General features: G+C 48.0%; 1 protein-coding gene across 16 annotated transcripts in view; it reads left to right on the top strand.

Moving 5' to 3' along the window:
• The window catches only part of NFIA (nuclear factor I A), a 295,079-nt gene that overhangs the window by 232,106 nt on the left and 40,023 nt on the right, over positions 1 to 22,950 (top strand). For 7 of the 16 annotated variants that reach the window (XM_088522451.1, XM_088522454.1, XM_088522453.1 and 4 more), the window contains exon 6: positions 1,310 to 1,437. In XM_088522451.1, the coding sequence (XP_088378577.1) occupies positions 1,310 to 1,437 (128 nt within the window). Of the gene's footprint in view, positions 1 to 1,309; positions 1,438 to 15,527; positions 15,615 to 16,586; positions 16,626 to 22,950 lie in introns of all 16 variants that reach the window. The other 9 variants (XM_088522442.1, XM_088522441.1, XM_088522444.1 and 6 more) reach the window with 3 other exon arrangements.

Raw genomic sequence — 22,950 nt, 5'->3', positions numbered from 1 at the left:
AGTGTGAATTTTTAGTGCAGGTGGCCACCCAGGCTGACTTTAATTTTGCCTTAGAAGCTAACCATCAGACAAGGATATTTTTTATTTTTTACCTTGTCCTTTAACCATCCATGAGATTAGATTTATAAAGAAGCCCGGTCACTCTAGTATTCTGAACACTATTAAGGAACCAGATTGATTTTTTTTCCCCCACAGCCAAAATAGATCACTTATTTCAAAGACATGACAAGAAAGTCTAACTTCAACCCTGGTTTCTTTTACATTTTTATCTTAGTCTGCAGTGGCACCAGCTTTGCAATAAGCAAGCACACATGTAAAATAATCTACAGTTTAAATGTAGTTGTTGTTTTTATTTTCTTTAAAAAATTATTTAAAGAGAGGATCTTAGTACTGATTTCTTAGCTTGTAGTTTGCAGTGAAGAACATTCTGCATCCTGCACCATGATGCTTGGTGACTACAATTCCCATTGCACATCAATTTGAAAGTTTGTGCTCTTCTTTTTTATGCATGATCTGAGTACCCTGTGCAGTGCTCAGCATTAACACTGTTCTCAGGTAGAGTTTAGTTGGGACTCCAAGAGCAAAAAAGTGAGGTTATTAGTGTTACTTAAGAGCTCAGTTGTCACTCTCCTATTCTGCAAATAGCTAGCACTGATAAGGAGCTAATTATAAACAACATGGGTGGTTAATAACTTGGTAATATATTTGTTTTCCTCTTATTAGACTGTTCCTAGTCTGAAAAAAATACATATTTCTTAAATACACAGATTCAGTAGAATTATCGGGCAGTATTTGTACTGCATGCACACAGCTTCCCCTGCCCACTTGTGGCTGGTCTCTGCCTGACTCCTTCCTTGTCCAACTACCAGAATCCAAGTCAGGGACCACCAGAGACTGCGGCAAAGCCCTAGTGTCTTCCTCATCAAGGGAGTCCTGTGGTCCTGGCACTGGCCAGAGATACCTGTTGGGCTGACTTCTTGCATGGTGGCATGCATCAGCAGAGCAAAACACATGTATTTGTACAGTAACACGAACGTTCAAACCAAGAATGAGTCCTTGCCTCATCCTCTTGTCCAGGCTTCTTCTTGTGGGACTGAAGCCAGATTAATTTAATGGTTAAAGTTATAGCATTGAAAATATAAATTTGGGCTGGTAGTAAGTTCTCTTTCAGGACAAGCTGTGCCTTAAAACCTTTATAGTTTCTCTAAGAAAGTTTGTCTCCTGCAGTTCTAGCAAGGGACATCGCAGCAGGAGTAGCTGTGTTCCTGCCCGTGTATACAGTATTTATGGTGCGTTTGTACCGTTTCAGCTCTACAAAACGTCTCAAATCTGTGGAGGATGAAATGGACAGTCCCGGTGAGGAGCCGTTTTATACAAGCCAAGGGCGCTCGCCGGGAAGTGGCAGCCAGTCAAGTGGATGGCATGAAGTGGAGCCAGGTAAGCCGTGGCGTCCAGGAGCCCGCCGAAACGCTCTCCAGTTGCTGTTGTGTTGTCCACATACAGTGAATGCGCTGTAGAACGGTGCTCAGTTACAGACATCTTGCAACTTCCTCAGTGAGAAGGTCGATCTGATGCAAATACTGTAGTAGTTTTCTTGCTCTTGCAGCTGTGAATGTTTTTGTAGTGTGTCACTTCTGTATTTTGGCCAAATGTCTGAAGCATTTAAATAATGCAGCAAAAGATATGCTCTGTCTTTCCCTGTCAAAGCGTCCAGATTCAATTCTGGGACAGCGATGATGATTGCTTAGCAGAAAGCAGCACTTGCCTGGGCTGTGCCGCACAGGTATAACGTTTAAATAAAGGTTCCTCGGCTTTTATAAGGTAAAAGGACATTCAAGTGTTATACAGCACTTGAGCTCACTTGGCAATGACTTTTTAAGAGACCTACAGAAGGCATTTATTCAATTGTAATACCATGAAGCTCCATATTGAAATAGGTAATACTAGGTATTAAACTTCATAGTATTTAGGAAGCAGTTTTTCTGCCTGTTCTTAGTTAACTATGTGTATGATCTTTCTTGTTGATCATCTTCTGCGTTATATTGCATACTTGCCTGTCCGTTGATCACTTATCTTGATATCATCTGGGTGCTGGTACCATTGGAAATATTTCTCTTGGTCAGTAGTACTTACACAGGTGGAGTTAATGCCTCAATTTTGTTACATCTAATATTCAAATATTCATTGCTATTAAAAATAATAGAAGTCGTATATGTTAGGTGACAACCGGTACTTTCACCTCCAACCTCCTGGTGTTTCTAGGCTCTCTAAGCAATCCAAGGGACCTTTCACAATACATATTCTTGCCTTTATTGTTTGTTTGGATTTGAAATGTTTCTGGTTTGACTTGAGGCAACACATGTTTGTCCAGGGTTCTGCGTATAATGAACTATACAGCACAGAAAAAGTAAATTCAACCTGAACTGCATTAAAATCAGTTCCGCGGGCACTTGGCCAGCCACCTATATCCTTTATCGTGTAGGAAACATACCCGCAGCCTCCTCCAGAGACCCTGTCAAACAGCTGTGCTTTACAGCCTGCCCAGAAAGTCACCAAATTTGGGCTATTCCAGACTGGGAGGGGATTGATTCCGGCGCCTGGGAGCCCTTGGAGGATCCCCTGCCAGCTGCCCTCTCCGCTCTAATGAGGAGGAGCCAGCTTGTGGGCCCTTATTGCCTGCAGATGTGGCGCCTTGGCAGGAGCAGAGGGGGGACCTGCCGGCAGGCGAGCGCCAGGCTCCTCGGGACGGCCTCGTCCCAGGGCTCTGCTGCTCCGGGCAGGTCTCCTGCTCCGGAGGCGCTCGGGGCCGTCCGCTCTGCCGGTGCCGTGCGGCAGAGCCTCACCTGGCGCTGGCCGAGCACACGAGGGAGCAGGAACAACAGCGCCGTGCCCATGGGAAGGGAGGGATCGCGACCTCCTCTGCAGGCACAGGGGTGGGAGCAGCCTGGGTCACCACCATTGCGTCGCTGTCACACCGAGGGCTCGATGGCCCCAAGGTTTGGGCTGCTCCTTCTTAATGACAGTCTCCGTCTGTACGACAGCCAGAGGTTGGCTGTTAATTCTGCTGTCACTTCTGGTCGTTTCCCCACACGTGGTCGCCGCGGCTGTCTCATGCGAGTCCTGCTCGGATAGTGGCGCTGACCTGCTGAGCTGGACAAGAGAGGGACCTTCAGCCTTCAACGGGATGGGACGGAAGCACCTCCGCCACTCTCGGCACTGCGGAGCGCTCATCGGGAAGGACAACTGCCCGCATAAAACTTCCTGAGCTTCCCAAAGGCAGGGACAAGGCAGAGGGGAAAACACCTTCTTGGCAACCTTCCTCACTATGGAAGCAGCTCAGATTCTGTTTAGTCTTGTCCATAAAATGGCAGAAAGTCACCTTGCGACCTAAGGGACTCAAACCAGGTGCCAACTAGGTGTAGCTCAGATTCACCAAGCTTGCTCTCCCTCCTGCAGTTGTGAAGAAAAAGTGCTTCGTGCTGCCTGCGTGGGAGGTACTTTCAAACCATCTTCCCGCTGTGTCCGTGCAGCGTCACGCTGAGCCTTCTCCCAGGCTTTGCAGCAGCCTCTCCTCCAAATCTTGGTCCCAGCTCCTCTCTAAAACAGAGTCACTGCAAGAGTGTGGCTGGGAGAGAGGTTGCCTGAGGAGTCACACCTCAGTGGTGAAGGACAAAGACGTTCTCAAGTGTCCTTTCAGGCCAGGACAAGAGCGGCTTGTCCCTGGAACAAGGCTCTTCCTCCTAAGCGACAGGGAGGGAACCCATCCTGCTTTGATGCCTCAGAAATCACACATCTGATATCAATGCTTGGCCCTTTTGGCATGTGTTTGGCACAAGTGCTTTCTCTCTATGGGTATAAAATGTTTTCTTCTTGGAGGCATCTAGGTATGTCTCAATATACTTAGAAAGTATATTGGTTGTGTGAAAGCCATACAAATGATGGTAACATCCCCTGGTAGCTTCTGCCTGGCAGGAGTATTCCTCTCTGTGAGGGGGATGTTGGAGCTCTGCCCTGTTTCCGATACGACCTTTCCCATCTCCCCTGTCCAGAAAAGGGCTTTGCCATTTATTTAACCTAGAAGCAAAAAATGATTGCGCGGTTTTACCTCGCTGTAATCCCTGAGCTTCAGTGTTTCCTTTCCTCTCAGTGCAATTCACAGCAGCAGTTTAGAGCCTGAAACCACCTCTCTGTTTGCCTTGGCATCCTGCGCCGCGGTTCGCCTTCCCGCGCAGGGCAGCGCGGGGCTCGCGCGGTGCAGAGCCCTGCTGACCCGGGGGCAGGCGCAGGTTCCATCCTGCCCTGGCAGAGCGTCGCCTACGCCGCGTTCCCAAACCCCAGCGTTCAACCCTGCCCTCGGGGCTTCTGGCCAAACTGCAGGAGGAGGAAATCAGGGTAAGGAAAGGAAGCGCAGCCCTGTCTGCGGGATGGCCGTGCTGCCGGGGAAGGAAAGAGCACAGCGAGGAGCCGGCAGCCAACCTCCCAGCGCGCTCGGATCTCCACCAACGATAACAACACGTCGGTTTGCTTTATTGCCTTGGGGTAGAGCGCTTTCTCCCAGCAGATTTATCCAGAGATAGTGTCTCTGAGTAAGAGTGGGGAGCAACGCACGAGCAAGCGGGAAACCCTCTGTGCTCAGGCACATGCAGAGCAGGGCGAGCGCCCGAGGCCCGCGGGTGGTGGAAGACGTTGGCTGGGGGAGTGCAGGGAAATGAGGAATGTGGTCTGCACACGGCGGGGCTGGAGAGATGTCTCCCTGGAAAGGAGAAAGAGAACACGGCCCAGCCAAAGGAGAGGGGAAAGGGAGAACGTTTTAGACCACAAAGAAAGAAAAAATATATAGTGAAGGAAAAAAAAAGAAGAAGAAGAAGAAAAAGAAAGAACAAATGCCAGGAAAACCAAGATTTGACTTCCTAGAAAGGAAATATGAAATGGAATATGTGAACTCCTCTTAGAAAAAGAGAGCACTCCAGGCAGAGGGTTATTTACCGCCAGCCGTGACTTCTCACTCTACATCTGTCTCCATTTCTTCCTTTTGAACCAATTCCCTTTCTGGATACTTTCTTACTGCTCCGCTTCCCTGTGATTGCCCCTGTAAGTGGTCTTTGGAGGGCAGGCTGCATACTCGGAACATATGTGCAAACTGGCAGGAGAACAGAAGAGGACAAAACCTCCGTGTGTGCTGGTGGATGCGGCTGCGGCTGCTTCCCCCGTGCCTGCTCTTGGGGGCTCCGGTGAACGCAGAACATCCAGGCTTAACCCTCTTGGTTTTTATCATAGAAGGCTTTGGGGCTTGGACATCTGTCTCACGTGAAGACTTGGCTGGGTTTGGATCCTGTGGGCTTTGCCCACCAGCACTGTGACCTTTCCAGTCTTGGCGCTTCAGCCCCATCGCGATGACCGGAGCCTTGAGCCCACGTTTCCACATGTAGATCTTGCAAGCAGGGATGCAGAACTCTCCTTGCACGTCAGATGTGACAGCCAAAGCAAAACCCCGCATTAATTCCCTGTTCCTCGCACTGTACTGCTTGAGTCTCACATCCACTTACCTGCACTGGAAAGCTCCTGGGGAGCTCTCCGGCCTAAAAAGGCTGGAGTCTGCCAGAAAAGATGAATTTCCTTTCACAACAGGAAGGCTTAGGAAGTAAAACAAAGCAGACACGTAGTAAATTACTTGTGCTTTTCGAATACCTTTTGCGGTATCCTCCTTACCATTACTTTATCTCAGCACTTTCAGTACATAATTCTTCTTAACTGAGAAGAAGGGCAAGAGAGGATAAAGATGATGTTAGTAAGAAAATCAGGCAACATCACACTGACTTTGAACTCGGGTTCAAATGCTGGCCCGTGTTCAGTTCTGCGGCAGCCCTGGTTGCAACGGGGTAAGCCATAATTAGTGCTGTAGGCTTTTGATTCCACAACAAGGGAATGCACCCTGGAAGGTTGAGTTAGAACATGTCCGTGTTCCACTTAGGCATTTTTCTAACGCATCCTCTGGTTCAGCCCCGAAGTAACATTCACACTGTGTTCTGTCAGTCATTCCGTAGCGGAGCACATGGATGGCATTTGCCAATTTTGCTTCTGTTGTATTTCTAAAATGCAACGTGGGAAAGAGAATGTAAGGTGGCAATTCAGAGTACTGCATTAGTTTCTTTACTTATTTCTTCCTGGTACTTGCATTTCCACAAGTCAGTTGACTTCCTAGAAGGGACCCAGTTAACCCGGAAAGGTAGGAGCTGTTTGCAGTCCTTGCGCTGCCTGAGATTTCTGCAGGGAGGATTAGCTCTGCTTCTGTCGTGTTCTTGACCAACTTCCAGCCCTGCACCTGGTTTGGAAGTTTGGGAGCTCCCTAGTCCTTCATGCACCGAAGGGCTGGAGTTTTCCATTCCCGGGCCCAGCTCCACCCCTCTTACTCTGCTGCTAGTCACACTGTGCGAAGCTCCTGCGTGTCTTCAGCTTGAAAATTGCAGCAACCAAATGAGGCATTCAAAAAGGTTAACAAATTATTAATGCATAACACTCGCACTCCTCTAATGAAAGACATCTTTGCAGTTCTGGAGGCTCAGGAAGTTGATACCGTTCTATGAACCTGTTGCAAGCGGCAGAGAGTTCCTGTTAGTGTATTGAACATGTCTTCAGTAGTGAAGATCCCATTAAAATCAGCTCTGTGGTTGCTCACTACCACTCAGGCTACTGCCACCATCTGTGGGACTGTCTGAAAGTAATTTCTGTGCAATTTCTGTACACCTGAGGAGCTGGGATCCCATACCTGGGTATTTTTGCCCTTGCAGTAACAGTGATCACTGACTAGATGGTACAACATCTCTACACAATGCTTGTTGTGGATCAACCACGTGCAGGCAATAGGTCCAAACTCTGGTCTCAATAGCTCTATTCTTTGGCCTGGAATGTGCATGCTTCTTCACAGATTCTACACACAAGGAAAATTCTTCTTCTTCATATTTACCCAGGACCCTTTATTTATGCCTTACAAGTCAGGAGAACTCATTCAGGCATAGATCAGATGACCACAAGAGTTTGTTTTCAAAGTCTGTTCCAAATTATATCTTGGAAACGGCAGAGAAAGTGGTGTAAGAGAGATCCCAGATTGTGTTCTTTATGCATTCTTTATGTCCTAAACACAGTTGTTGCCTGGCACTACCTACTACAGAAAATCTGCTTAGGAAGTCCCAGCATTGGGGATGCAGAGTATGTCCGGTCTATCCTTGGGCAAAAGGTCTATGGGCTCATCAAGAGACTTTATATCACAAAATACATCAGAGCTCAGGGAAGTTTGCAATGATTGTGCTACATTACTGCCAATGATTCAAGGATCTGACTGTTGAAATTATGATGAAAAACACCAGAACTATGTTTTATACAAAAATAAAGAAAAAAACATCCATTTATACTGGGAAAACATTCAACTTCAGACACAGAGTGTTCAATTTTAGAATCATACTCCAGCACTATTTTTCAGGTCTGAGACTTGCTGTACTGAGTGATTTTCACTGGATCATAAATAGACATTAGAATTTCATGATCTTCATCAACTTTCTTGAGCCGAGCTCAAGATGTTCTTAGAGCCATTTCCAAAAAACAAGGAAACGTCGCAATTTCTTAGACCGGAGGAGGTCTGCACCTACAATCCCTGCCAATAGTGTTTCTCCATAATTCCCAGAGGTGACATTGGGTTACCCCGCAGGTCTCAGGATGTGAAGGTAAACGAGAGAGCAAAGGCAGAGGGCATCGCGCTGCACCCGCGCGGGGCGGCAGCCCCTCTGCCCACCTTGATGCTGCAGCAGCCGCCCGTGCCGTTTCTTCCTCCACATGAGCTTCGTATCTTAAGACAGTGGGAACATTTCGCAAGCAGACAAGCCTCCCGCCGCAGCGCAGTTTGGCTTTTCTAAGCAGAGGTCAGGCACAGATCATGTTTCTCAGATGTCCGGAACGTTTTGGTTTGTAGCAGAAAGAATTTCGTCGAGCTAATGTGTGCGTTAAGCTGCAGACATGCCACAAGGAGAGAGCCCAGTGACTCCAGCTCAGGGCAGCTTCCGTGCTTCATTTACTCTGCAAAACTTTTCCTGAGCTTTTTTAGGCTTTATCCTACAGCTAGGACTCCTCTTCCCATTCACCCCTTTCCCCCAGTCCCATGCAGACCCGTAATGCCCCTACTTCTTTTCATGTCCAAGGTATTATAGACGATTTCGCACATTTCTCCCCACTCTCACAGTCTCTTGTGGCGTTTGGCCCTAGCTAAGAGTTTGGGCCCGTGCTGCCTTTTATGCTGCTGCCTCTGCAGCTGAAACTAAACGTGGCCCATGCGGATGCTGCCGCCTAACAAGCTGCTTCGGGTGCACAGAGCTGCCTGCAGCGCCACATGCAGGGGCAGCGTCCTCCAAGGAGCTCCAGCTACTGTAAGATGCAGAGATTTTCCTTAAATTTTCTTTCCTCCTCCTTTCATACAGTCCATGTGTTCCCATATCCCTGCTCTCTGCATTACAGTATCCCATCAAAACACAAGCTGCCCAGTGGTTCTCAAGAACGTAAGAATTTTCTTTTCTTCTACGAGCAATAACACTTATCAACTTTTACTGAAATACCATATCAGCTCCTTGTCACTGGCAGTCTACAGTTCCTGCCGCTAAAAGTTTAATGCATTTACAGGAGCACTTAGGCATCAAGACTTTGATATCACAATCTGTTAGTCACAGGTGCTACATGATAGGTTTGTGTTAGCACATTATAGATCTTTTATCAGATACTGCACAAAACGTGTGTGTTTCTCTGCCAGGCAATCAGAATCAGGCTGCTGCATAGCTGATGAGTTACTCACCAATATAAGTTGTTGTTTATTTTAAATAGAACTTTTCCAGAACTGCACCTTAATGGATAACTTAAACTAATTGGCCAAGGCCAGTGAAGATCAAGAACTCAGTGCGAGCCAGGGAAGACGCAGCAGGTCAATAGTGGCGCTTTGAGCATTGTCAGTCTTTTGCAATAACATTCATCAAGCAGAATGATTAACACTGCTCATTTGCTATAATAGACATAGTCATTTTGACAGCAAATTACCGCTGGATCAATGGCTCAGCTCTTCTTCGCAGCGCACGCAGCGGCACGGGGCGCGTGACGCCGTGCGGTGCTGCTGGCACTGCTGTCCCTAAACCAGGCAGGTTGGAGGGGGGAAAGGACGGGCTGAGCCCAGCCATCCTCCTGGCGGCGTCACGCGGTTCCTGACGTGTTTTCAGCAGTGCAGAGCGAAAAGTCCTAAATGTATCCACAACTCCAAAGGCTCCTTGTTGTCCAGAGCCTGGGCGATGCAACAAACTTCTTGTGCCTGAGATTCAGCCTAAATGAACTTCCATTTTTAATGAAATTAGTGGTGCCCTGCAAGTCTTGGTGTATTGCCTCACCTTTGCTGTGCCCTCTTGAGGAAGCCATCTCTCCCTTAAGGGCAGCCCTGCAGAAGCCAGGCAGGCAAAGCTGCGTCTCTGCTTCTTGCAGCTGGTTCCAGATGTACCATAAATGGGAATGCACATGGAGGAATTCCGAGTTTAAAATTGCAGAGGGTGTTTCGCTGCAGAGAGCAACCTAAAGCTTCGTCCATATGTACCATTTTTGCTGATTAACATTGAAAATAAATTTTTAAAAAGCTCTTTTGTGGGCCATGGCAGTGAACAGACCACCAGAGACTCCTGGCTTGACATCCCCAATAGCACAGGGAGCTTTCGGTGTCCAGCACCAGCCTCGCACCTGAGCTTTGACCCATCGTTTCAAAGCTCAGGTGCGAGGCTGGTGCTGGACAGAAGCTCCCTGTGTTTGGGGATGTCAAGCCGGGGTCTCTGGGTTGCTCTACCCCGACGCAGCCACCCTTGCAAATCATCTGCTGCAGCTGGTGCAGCGTGGGACTCTAGCTGCAAAAGGGCTTAAACACACTGGGAGTATTGTACCTGCCTTCCAAAGGTTGGACTGGTTTTCTGTTTGCTTCTGGGACCAATTCAGGATGTTGACTTGGATCTATAAAGTCTTCTATAGATTAGATCTTGGTTAGGAAATGGGCTGCGTTCCTTCCATGTGCTGTCTTAGCAGTTGAGATCAGCAGACTTGCTTTCTCTAATGTGTTTGGGAAGCAGGAGCACATATTTTATGTACTGTGGTGTGTTGGTAGAGAAATGTTCAGGTTTATTAATTCTTCAGCACACAGGAAAAGGCTTCATCACCTGTGCAGGCAGTCATGGGAAAGGACCGATTGCAAGGACTGCATCAAACTCTTTCTTTTTTTGGAGGCAGCTGGAAAATATTAGTAGTCTTCAGAGCCAATATACAGTACGTATTGAGAGCCAGTAAATGATGCATATTATTGCAAATTCCTGTGCACTTCTGCATTTTATAAAACAGATAACTAAAATACTCACCTAGCCAGACCAGCCCCCAAGGGATGCACGTTTCCAAGTAGAGGATATACCAAAAACACAGAGCCCGACACAAATTAGCCGAGCAGAATGGCAACGTGGTCGACACAAACGGCTTTAGGATCACGGAGGAAGGACCGTGACCTCCTTTTGCATCAGTCAAGGCAACTGTGAAACTTTGTGAAAGAAGCTCACCGCAAAACAGATGCTGGGCTATCTTAGGTAAATAGATTACCAAAAAATAATAATAAAAACCTCCCCTGCACGTTTTACAAAGCACAGCTGTGTAAATATTGCACGAAACAGGGGAGGGAGGGAGACGCAGCGTACACCCTTTTTCGCGCAGAATTCCTCCTCTCCGCACTGTTTATTAGGATTCCCAGTGCAACCATCGCCGCTCGGCCCGGCACACAGTGCCGCTACTGTAGCCCGCGCGCACATTTTCGTCTTTGTTTCCAAGAAGAAAACAGGGTTTCTTTCAAAGCAAACGTTTCCACCCGGAGTTCAAACGCGCCGTGGGAGCGCTTGGGGACGGCAGTGGGGCGGCCGCGCTTGGCCGCTCCGGCGCGCGGGACTGCTTCGCTCCTGCCGTGCGCTCGGCTCCCAGGTAGAGCCCGACGCGGCCCCCAAACGCTCCCGTCGGGAGCTGCGGCTCTGCCCGCGGGCGCCGGAGGAAGAGGATGCGCGGAGCAGCGCAAAGGCCCCCGTGCCCCGCGGGCGGGAGCGGCGAGGGGCGCTCCGGGAAAGAATATAACAGCGGGACGGCCGAGCAGCGATGCTTTTCATGGCGCAGCCGCGTGGATTTTGGCAGCGAGCAGCAGAGTTTCATGGGCCAGAGCCTCTGTTCACATCTTTGTGCTTGACAGCCTTCGGTGGACGCTGCTTTCAGGGCTCTGCACAGCCTTTTTTAACCCATTCCTTGCTGCAGCCTCTGCCACATCCCATGACAGCCGATTCCCATCTTGCCCCGGGCCGTGTTGAGAACCGCTTCTTCTGTTGGAATTGGATCCTCTGCCTGGACATTTTGGTTGTTGCTTCTCAAGGGTGTTTTACCTCCAGCAAGAGGGAATAAATCATCCCCTGGTTACTTTTTTCGAGTTCAGGGCTGCCCCAGAGCTTTGACCGTGGAGAACTGCAGAACTGGGAGCCCCTTGAGCCGGCAAGATGGGATGGGAGCTGCAGCCCTTGCATCAGATGAGGGATCTTGCAAAGAGTGACGCTGCTCTGTATGAGCGAGGGCCAGGGGCAAGTGGTCTTGTGATTCATAAGGGGAATCCATTTTACTTTAAAAGTAGGGGTTTAGAAGCAGTGAGATTTGAAAAGTACAAATGTACGGATTGTCTTCCCCTGCACTCAGTGCCACATCCCATTTTCTTGCAGCATCCCGTGTTTGTCCCCAGGAGTTATATCTGGGATGCAGCACATTAGTGCTTGCTCCGAACAGGAGAAAGCAGTTTGGATGTGGTCCAAACTGAACCCTGCTGTAGCGCTTGCCTTTACTTTTGACTGAAATATAATAAGCAGAAGTAAAACTTCATCCAGACTCTTCCTCTGCACGGGGCCAGTCCTCGGGGCAAGCTGCCTGCTCGAGGCACGGGCTACGGCTCATTTCCCTGCGCCCCACGGCTCTCCTGGCTCTCTCCTTTCGTTCCTGTGTCCCTTTTTCATTCCTGGAGTGAACACGACTTGGCCACGTCTCATCTAATCTTCCCTGGGCAGCTCCGAGGAGCTGCTTCCCACTGTCCAGCCTCCAACACCGGCATCATTCCTGAAGAGCATCCCGTAGCGCAGGCAGGATTGCAACTGCTGGCGTTCGGAGAATTGAAAGATGAAAAGCTGGATGTGTCATGCATCCCCTTAGCCAAATGGGAACTCAGAAGTATTAGATATATTGTGAGGCCTCTGCTAAAGAACAGTCACCCAGAATTAAGGGAGGGGAGGCAGTGAGAAGGCGCAGTGGCCTTCAGGCAGCATCCCCCCGTGTCACCATGACTGCGGGGCTGTTGTGATTTTGCATTGATACTGCTCCACTTTTACAGGATTTTTTTTTCTTTGATGCTATGTGGAAACCCCTGAACAAAACACGGCACTTAATGTGGAGTAAACAGTGGCAGCGGCTGAATAGAACCTGGTGTCAAATACACCAGCACCCGGGGAAAGCAACACCCGCACCCTGCCCTGCCACCTTCTCAAGTGCATTAGTCATAAAATAACCTGCTCAAAAATGGCTAGAAACGTCACTTTTTTACATCCGTAGCATCGCTTTAAAAAGAAAAAGGCAAAAAAAGGGAAAGAGATGGCTAAAACTGATGTGCCGGCCTCTTGGGGAAATGCCGTAATGGTTTTGGCCGTCTCCGGCTCGGCGCTGCCAGCCAGCAGGACCATCTGGCTCGCCGAGGGCCCACGTCCAGCTCAGGTGCTCGGAGCGCCTGTGCGGGCAGTGGCGCCACGGGGCGGCCCGCGGCGCACGCCCGGCCCCGCGCCGCCCGCATTTACATCCTCGTCAGCTGCACGTATTAAATTGATATGCAGGGCTCGGCAACGCGGCGCCCGTCTTTTGTCCCTTTGTTCGGGCCATTGTTGGGGGGTTCCATTCTTCTTTGACACCTGGAATATCACAGAGCTGCCCGTAATCTGTTGGCGGCCGCGGGGGCTGACACTGATGGAAGGAGAAGGCGCCTCAGACTCGCAGGCCGGTGGTTGATCCACCCTGATGGCCCAAGCTACTAACTGGCAGTGGCATCACCTCCTCCATGTTGGGTTTTTTCCCCCTCCAAAAAACAATTTGCTGTTTTACTTACAAATAGCAATCCCCAAGGCCGATTGGAAGCGTTGTAGTGGCTAAGCACGGACTTCCTGGTGTGATCCTAGGGAGAGCCGGAGCCCATCGGGATAGCGACGGGCATGAGCTACCGCATCCGCGGATCGGTGCCGGGCGCTGCCGACCCTTCCTGCCCGTCCATTAAAAAGGGAATTGTGGAGAGTGCTGAGCCAAACAGATAGGAGTTTAACCTTGTTAGTAAATACCAGGGAGCTGGTGTATACGGCTGGAGCGTTACGTCACAGCCTTGCTCTTCAATATCGCTTATGAAATTACCCTGTTACTGTATGAACTACCCCGGCCGTGCACGTTCTCGCAGCGGTTTATTAGCCCTCGTGTGCTGGCACCGTAGCCTGGCTACGAAGAGGCGGTGAATTTTAAAGACTTCACGAGGCAGTGAATTTTAAAGACTTGGGACACGGCCATGGCTATTTTTCAGCAAAAGAATGAAAGCTTTTTCTTTTTTTTCCCCCTTTTTTTCCCTCTAAGTTACTAAAAGTTTCAAAAGATGTGCTGCAATGAAAAGGAAATAAGAACAAAAGACAGGATGGGAAGGAGTGCACCAGAGCACCTACTTTGCTGGCTGGTTTGCTTGTTTCCCCCAGATCTTATTCTAAGTTAAAGTTATCAATTCCGTAAACCTGCTTAGTGAACTGGAAAGATACTCCGAGCCTATCGCACGTTATTCATTTATTTTTGTGTGAGTGCAATAAAAATTTTACAAGCTGTAATCTCGTTCTTTTAATAGAGAGAAAACTATGCAGAATATGTTGCTTAGAGTATTAGATAAGCTGCAGTGTGTTAATCAAATATTTTTGTGATATGAGGGCAGTTGAGAAAACAGTACAATTTTTGCTAATGGCACTGGTAAGTAAACGGATCTATCATTACATTGTCATGAAAAGTGACATTGAGCAGAAACACCCTGCCAATCCCTAGAAGATAAGTATTTAATGTAATTAGACAGACACTGTCTCCTTTGTTGAGCGTAGCATTAATCACCCAGAGAAGTTCAAGTTTATACGAAATGGCTTTTTCTGATATGTCTTTGTATTAGAAAGCTTCTTACCCCGTTTTGTCATGATGATGTATTTGAAGAAACGACTGCTGTGGCTACAGAGTTTTCCTCGTGACGTATCTTGCTGTTCTGTGTTCCATAATACATATATATATATATTTATGTAGCGATGTCATACCCTATAGCCACGACTTGTTCCCTAAGTCCGGGGAACTGGGCACGCTTGGCGCGGCGCCGCGTCGGCGCGGTTAATGCCCTCAGCTTGTGCCATCCCCAAGCAGCACAAAGCGCCCGCACGGGGGGCCAACGGGACAACGTGCCCCTGGCCACCGCGCGGGCCGGCCACGCGGCCTCCTCGCTAGGCCAAACGCCAAACGCTTCCTGCCTTTATGCTCACCGTAGCATCACGCGCACAAGAACGTCTTTCTCTGAAAAACGCATTGTTAAATTGATGAAAAATGTTGCCCCCTTCCAGAATTCATTGGCACTACATTTTTTTTCCCCTCCTGCGTCGCTGGGGATGGTGCTGGCAGCTCCCCCGGCCCGGCGGCGCAGGGACGTGGGAGGACAGCACGGGGTTTCGCAGGCTGACAGCGACTCGGGCCGCTACCGCGCGGAGGTCAAGGCCGTTTATTTGCCGGGATGAACAGAGCGCAGAGATGAAAAATCTTTGCTGTAATAAGGTTTGGAAAAAACGCTGACTAGCCTGAGCTTTGATTCCAGCTGACAGAACCTTTTCTAGTGTTCATTACTTGATTTCACACTTCAGGCAATTTTAAGAGCCTTAAAATTATATTTCTGCTCTCCTCTATAAAACTTTTCGATCACTTTCTAATTTTTGCTTTAAGTAAAGTTACAGGGACTCCCCAATATATCAGTTGTGCCTTTTGACTCCTGTAAAGTCAATATGCCACCAAAAATGAAAGGATAAGCTTTTTTTTTTTTTTAATAGACCCTCACCTCTGCTGCTTCCTTTTTACAAACGAGTTTAAAATGTCACGTAGGGACCAATTCAATTAGAGAATTAAAACTTCTCGAAGGCTCCCCCAGAAGGCGGATGGTAAAAGAAGGATGGTGTTGAAGGAGTCGCTTATCCCGCCTAAGCCTATGGGGTTTTGCGGCGTCGCTCCGCGCGTGGTACGCGGCCAGCCCCGTTCTTCTCCCACCACCTCGCTCCTTCCGACGTTTCGGAGTGGGCAGACGAAGAGAATCTTTAGCCTTTGGCTAAAAACCGCCCCCTCGGACTCGCTGTTACTTCTGCATTCATTCTTTGCAGGAAGAGGAAACTCACTGGTCAAACCCTTGGACACCAGAATAGTTGCATGCAGTTTCCCAGGGAGCCAGATAGCTCTAAAGCTTCCCAGTGAGTGACAGTTTCTCTCTTCTATTCTTCTGAACCATGTGTTTTACACATATACTGAAAAATGTTAATATCAATTTGCAGCCAGATTCTTGCTTTTAAAAAAAAAACATATATATATATATTTATATACTTCCCAAAGTATATACACTTAGAGCACCTCAGCACAAATGTCACTTTCTGTACGTAGGACAAAGTGTTGGATGCTCTTGCACGCGTAGCATCGCTGGCCTTGAGAGCTGCTGGCTCACGCGGCGTTACCGCGGCAAGGACGTGGCACTCGCCAGCGCCAAACTGGGAAACCTTTTTATGCGACTCGTGGAAATCACCGCAACAGGGTCGAAATCCAAAAGCGGGGGGTAAATCTGTGCATTTGAGTGTCTCCGAAACCACGAGACAAACTTTGTCTTAGAAGTCCCAAATCAGAGGCTGAGGAGTCGTCTGCTCCGTGTCTGGGCAGCCGTGAGCAAGCACGGTCGGAGACGGGATCCTGGGCTAGGTGGACCCTTTTAATCTGATTTGGCATGGCTGTTTGTCTGTGTTCCTAACCTCGAGATCCACAGGCATGTTTTATGCTGCCGGAGCGGCCGTTTCCGAGGTTCTGCAAAGCTCTGCAGCAAAGTGTCTGATGAAAGAAAAAAGCCTGTCCCATACTGTCGTTTTCTTGGTCCAGTGAAGCAGCGTCCTCAAACCTGCTAAACATCATAGCTCCCGCTCGCCCTTCATTTCTGTAAGCTAAAGTGCCGTTCTCATTTTACAGCTTAATTGAACCTAAACGCACCCGTTTTCTGCAATGTGGTGTTTTGGTAATTTTGCCATTTGCGCATAAGTTTTCCCTTAAGCAAACTGAAAGTTCCCCCTTTATCACTTCACTGGGCCAAGATTTCACACAGTATCCTGCTTGCTACGAAATATGATAGTGTTCTCTCTCACCTTGTTTCTTTTTTCTTCTTTTACTTTCTTTTATAAAATCAGGATATCTAAGAAACCCCGACCACCGCGGAGCACTACATGGTGGGTGTGCTTATTCAAACGATGCCAATGCTCTTGTTCTCCGGGCCTAGACATTTGGGGTTGGTTGGGGGGGATGAACCACATGTCCCTGTCATGGGGCTTCTCTGGTGTCTAATAGGCAAGAGCTTACATGATACCTCTGCTCTTCCCATGCCTGTTTCCATGAAGCTTCTGGAGCTTTTCCCTGTGGCCGCTACCTCTCTGTCACATATGTTTTAAATTGCTCGCTGGAGAGGTGTTGGGCAGACCCCAAGGCCGTAGGATCATGCATCTCCTTTGGAAATGGAGCCAAAGCTGGAACGCTGGGCGCTGCCTACTCTGCAAGGGGAACATTGGGTTTTCCAGGGAGCTTCTTGGCCCAGGGGCAGTTCCAGGGTCATTCCAGCGTACAAGTGGGAACAGACACTTTCCAGGGAAAGAGCACAGCAGTTGTAGGTCAGCAACGGAATTATTTTGTGTGCTACAGAAATGGGACAACTTGTTCAGTCCTGTGACTGTTCAGCCTAGGTAGTCATACGGCAAAAATGCCAAGAACCACTGGATAGCAGTACATAACAGTTCCATGAGTACACTCTTGACCTGTCAAATTATAAATCCATTTTGGTTTGCTACACTGCACATGAGATCAGTTTGCAACTCTTTCTTTCTTTCTTTGGGATAATGTATAAACTCTTCACCTCAAATTGTGCAGAAATCATGTGACTTCACAGTACATTTTAAATTACCTAAGTTATTTTCAATCCTGTCTGCAGCTCTTTTATTAATTAAAACATACATTCAATGGCTGTGTATACCGATTAAGTCTTCAAAGCCCAAATTAACACCAAACGTAGTCTTGTCATCATAAAAGTCATTTAAAAGCATTATCATGCAATAACTGAGGTCGCAGGGCTAAAATATCTGCATATTTACCCATCTCCATCTCATGGCTTTGGCATTTAGTAGCCATCACTGTTCCATGTAGCCTGGATTGCCAGTGATCTTTTGATGACATGCAAATAATGAGCAAATGATTTTGGAGACAATTTAAAGAAACAGAAATTCTGACTCCATCCTCTTCAGTTACTAAAATTCCCTTTAGTATCACTTGCAATTTAGCATCCATATGCATCTCAGGAAGATATAGTTGAAACATAAATCTATTCTGGGTCTTTTACTTGCAAAAATATCATACCTCAGCTATAATCATATGCAAAGACTTTTTAGAGGGCTTTGCAAATGCCATCCAAATTTATGATGGCACCTTTTTGCCTCCCAGCTATAGATGTTCCCTCCCCAAAGCACCCACATAAAGGTATATTCTCCTCTGGATGGCTGCAGTTTGTCCCTGCTGCAGTACCTCATCAGCCAGTTACACCGAAAAACTCTCAAATAACGTTTGCAAGGAAACAAACCTAATCCTGAATTTCAAATGATGAGGTGTTTAAAGACCTCATTAGAAGACATTTTTTGTTCCGGTTATATATGTGTACAGTGCAAAATGACACTGAAGCTAACATTAAATCAGAGAGAGAATTTTTCTGTTACTTTGCTACGTGTTACACTACTCCTTAAAGTTTTCAAACATCAAATCCACACGCAGCTGAACTATGAGGCAATCGGTGATGCACTGAGTTTATTGGGGATAGAAAGAAGCGCTTGGGCAGCAGCGCAGGGGCGAAGGGCGACCTGGGCGCTGTGAGGACGCTGCCGTGCACACACCCGCGAGCAGGTCCCACGGGCTCTGGCAACACCACCAAAACTCAGAGGCCGGCCTCAGTGGGCAGCGTTTTAACCTAATGATGCTCACTGTGTCTCTCGGGCCTAAAATTTGCCACACCAGATTTTCTCTCGGTGCTTCTCCTTCGCAAAGGGAGCAGCGCACATCTACGAAGTAGAAATTTCAACCCTCTTAAGTGGAATCGTAATTCTGATTCTTACTTGACTTATCATTTTTGGCTAAAAGTTGCTGAGAAATCCAAAAGCGATTAAAACCTGAAGCCATTGAATCCATTTAATGCGCCTTTGGCACCTTTTCTTAGTCCTTTTTGAACATTCTGGTCCTCATTTTAATCAATCTCTTTTTATTAAGTTCTTTGGCTCATTTACTCGTACGTGCATTTGCTTTATTTTATTTGGAACATTTCTTTTGTAGTGTCTTGAAAAAGAGTTGTGACATTGCTTTTGGAGGGCTTCTTAAGTATCTGGCAGTCACCTCTGCTACGCTGCCGATGGGGGCTGATAGATTAGCTCTGTTTTCCCGATGCTCCCTCAGATGTCGAGTTCTGAGGAAGCAGGAGCGTGTGCTGGCGATGCATATGCAGCAGTTTGATAAGTGCATAGAGGGGGAGCTTTCGTTTTGCTGCTGGAAAATCACCGTTCATTAAGCTGGATTTTGTGTCGTGGAACGAGGTGCTCGCTGGCAGGTAGCTGGTCGTTGATCTCAGGAGCTCCAGACATGGCCAGGGGAGTGAGTGCATCCCGAGTACATTCCCAACATAGAAAATAAAGAGCATTCCTTTGGGATGGGTGAATTGGGTTTTGTGTGGCCTGGCACAACTAACGCAGGAGCTGGGAGTGTGGTCAGAGCAGCAGCGCTGGCTCAGCAACACGTCTAGCAGGGTTAGCCTGAGGGACAGCACCGGAGCCATCCACATCGCAGGAAACCTAGAGGACAAACTAAGACCTTCCCAGAAAAGAAGCAGCTGATAAGCACTTCTGCTGACACTGATTTCAGTGATCTTGCTGGAATAATTTTCACAGAAGAGTGGAAATTCCTTCAAAATTCTTTTTATGTATCAGTTGTTTTTGGTTTTGTTTTGTTTTGTTTTTTTTTCAACAGCCAACTTGTTTTTCTGCATCATCTTATTTGTTCTGCATGTTGTTATGGTCATGGTCCACCTGGTAATATCTGAGCTTCCTTGACTCCTTCTCATAGTGTCCCTTGAGAGCAAAGAGCAAAACCATGTTTCATCCATAGCTTTTGTTTCAAAATCTCCATCAAGACTCTAGCAGCAGAGTTGGGATAATTTTCCAGAAGTTACCTTTGGAGATGAATATTAGTGGGACTGCTGATGTGCCTGGCTTGATGTGGAGTTACTGATTAAGATGTGTGGAGTCAGGAGAATGCCAGCCACTAAAGAGTGAGGTTGGATGGATGTATAGGCTATATAGGTACGGATCTGGAGAGAAAGGGAAGCGTTCTGCTCTTCCACCGCTGTGCCTCCATTCACCTCATCAAAGCTGATCCTGGTTCCAGTGCCACTGGCAGCAAGGCACACATAGCTTCATGGGAAGTGGCTTAATAGATATTTATTTGTTCTGGGAAGGATTTTGTGCATTTGATTTTCACACACCATTCTCTGGTCCATTTAAATAAATACCAACCTCATACATGAAAATTTGAAGATCTTTAGCTGTACTCAAGGAGGACTATTATGTGGTGCATTTCTAGTCCTGGCAAGCATTAGGAGGTAGAGGAACTAAAACCATCCCAGTGCTCCAGAGCCCCTTAGAAGATGAGGAACATGACGTATTCCTGTGAATTCCTTGATTAAGCTTGGGCTGGAGGTTTGCGAAGTGCAGAGTTTTGGAAAGTCTTACTGCGGGACTTCAACATCCTTACATGGCTCCAGTGACCAGAGTCTCTCAAGGACAAGGATCCCATTTACGCTTGCATTATGCATTGAGCAGAAGGGTGTGATGCATGATGTGGAATGAACAAAATAACTTGTGTGTTTAGGGAAATGCCAAATTAATGAAAATTCAGAAAGCTCTAATGTTGAAAAGGCTCACAGATTCCTTGATAGAAATATAATGCTGCTAACAGTTTCAAGATTATTGTTGTCTGAATTTTCGGCTTATTGTGTTCTGCAATTAAAATTCTTTTCAACTGGAAAACCAATGTCAAATTAATATTTCCTTTTGGAAAAAAATACGAGAATGCACATCTTGTTCCATTTAGCACCATCATGGTCTTTGATCTGGCTCCCTCTGCCCAGTGAAAAAGCTCTGATTCATGCTGCGGGGAGCAGGCGAAGACCATATATGTTTGGCATATATATATTGACGCTATCACACGAACACAAGTGCAGTAAGCTAAAATAACGTACCTGCTCAGACTTGTGTCTGTTTTATTCTAGAAAATCCCCTTGTTTTCCTTTATTTATCAGTTGGCTGATTCCATAGTTAAAAGCTGCCCCAGGATGGAAACAGCCCCGTTTCCTCCCGTCGCACTTAAGCAGCGTCCAGGGGAGAGCGGGGCTGGAAAGATGAGACCCGTGTTTCCCCCGAGCGCCAGGTGGGCCTGGCATTTGGCAGGGCGAGGAGCGCCCCGGCGCGCAGCGGGGCCGCCCCGCGGAGCAGATGGATGCGGGGAGGCCGGGAGCGGCCTTGGCGCGCGGCCCTCGCAGCTGAGGCCGCGTGGGGATGGCGCAGGCCGAGGCCATGAGGAGGCCCCGCCGCGGTGCCCGCGCGGCGCCGAGCGAAGGCGGCTCTGCCCGCGCCTCAGCGTGAGCTTTTTAATTTCCTGCATCCCTGAGCAGCGCAGGAGGGGAAGCGGAGGCCTGGGGACCGCTAACCGCGTTCAAACTCATTAGGTAGCGAAGAGAAGACCTTTAAAACTGGCCCGCAGTCTCCAGCATGGGTGCCAGCAATTAACCACCTAATTCCATCCCTGCTCATCCATCTTCGCCGGCGCCTCGCCGCCGCTAATGCCCAACCTGCTGTTGGCGAGGCGGCCTCATCGCGCCGCCGCGAGCCCCCGCCGGGCCCGCTCGAGTGCTGCGCCCGGCGCCCGCGGGGCCTCACACGGAGAATTCCCAGAATTCCCAGATTCCCCCGGGTGGCCAAACCAAGGCCCTGGCCTCGCTCCCCGAAAGGAGCCTCGCTAGCGCGGCCAGCGTGGCGGCATCTGGCCTGGCGAGGAGAGACGAAAGCGGGTATTAGGAGAGGGATGGACGGAAGAATACGCAGGATATATCAGACACATTAACCAAACATATGGTGCTAAATGAGATATTTTTTTTAAATTGCACAAAAATTGACATTCCTGGCAGTCTCAAGGATAATGTGACATGGCTGTGATAAATTTAGAAGAATGGGACATATTTTGGCTTGTTCTTGGAAACCTTTTTCTTGCATGCAGACTGTATTTCTCCTTTTATTAACCCGTTCAACGAATGTTTGAATTTTGCTGCTACAGCCCCATGCTAGCGCACCATAATATGTGAATGATGCTAATTGCTTTGCACTGCCTAACTTTCTGTCATACCCTTCCCTCTTAAAGGACAAAACATGCTTTGGAAATGAGCTGGCAAGCTCGTCTTATTCTTTCTCTTGGTCAATATTAAGTGAAGTAATTAAGCTCCTGTTTGCATATTCCTCTGAACTAAGAAGCAGCCATTTTTTTCTTGAGATCTGATGGACGTGATCACTCCTGATAAAATGTGTCATTACAAAGCTCAAACAAAATAAAAACATGGTAGAGCCGGACTGTTTCAAGACCAAGGCATTTCAAAACATGCCCAAATAAAAACAGCAACAGTGGTATAATAGTAGTGGCAATCATAATGACAACAAATAAATATAAAAAAAAAAAAAGGAACCAGTTAGCCAGGCTTCAAGTTTTCGCTCTGCTCGCTGTTTTGCAGCATAGCATTACATTCGAATCTCCCCTTGCACATTATGGCGGCTGTCTCAGCCTTACAAAACCCATCCCCACAGGAGAAGGACATTGCTCAGCACTGCCGTAGTCCAAGGTCATTCTGCTTTTTTTCCGTCGAAGCTCCTCAAGTTGCAGCGTGCTGAGCGCAAGCGCATGGACTCGCTGCAGCTTTCAACGATAGGAAACTGCCCTGGATTGCAGACGGAGCAGGGCTTAAATGTGTGACTGCCCCGTCCCCGTGCATGCGCAGCGCTTGCTCTGCCCGTGATGTGCTGCGTCCACGCGCACAAAGTCCTCGGGCCCCCTTGACTTTGTGTTTGATGCTCATTCGGTCCCTGCCACCTGGCTTCCTCCCTGTGACTCCTTTTGCATGTCCCCCGATGGACACAGACACCCAAACGCCCATTGGCGTTACAGCCCATGGGCATTTCCTTCGTTTCAGCCACCTTCCCTCCTTACCCTCAGGCTCAACCAACTCATTTGCTTTTCTTCCTACCCCAGAGTCTTTAAAAGCAATACGGAAAAAAAAAGAATAAAAACAACCCATCGCTTCTCTTGCACAATAGTCTGCCAGTTCTAAACTTTTATTTAGAAAAGAAAACCCACACATATGTAACTTCTCTTTCTGCGAGGCGACAGCCACCACAACAGAAGACCCTAGCAGCAAGCAGTTTCAGCAGA

The sequence above is a fragment of the Tinamus guttatus genome, unplaced genomic scaffold, assembly GCF_059628265.1.
Source record: "Tinamus guttatus ecotype Peru unplaced genomic scaffold, ASM5962826v1 Tinamus_guttatus_pri_ptg000153l, whole genome shotgun sequence".
NCBI classification, from domain to species: domain Eukaryota; kingdom Metazoa; phylum Chordata; class Aves; order Tinamiformes; family Tinamidae; genus Tinamus; species Tinamus guttatus.
This window is presented reverse-complemented; position numbering and strand designations above follow the sequence as displayed.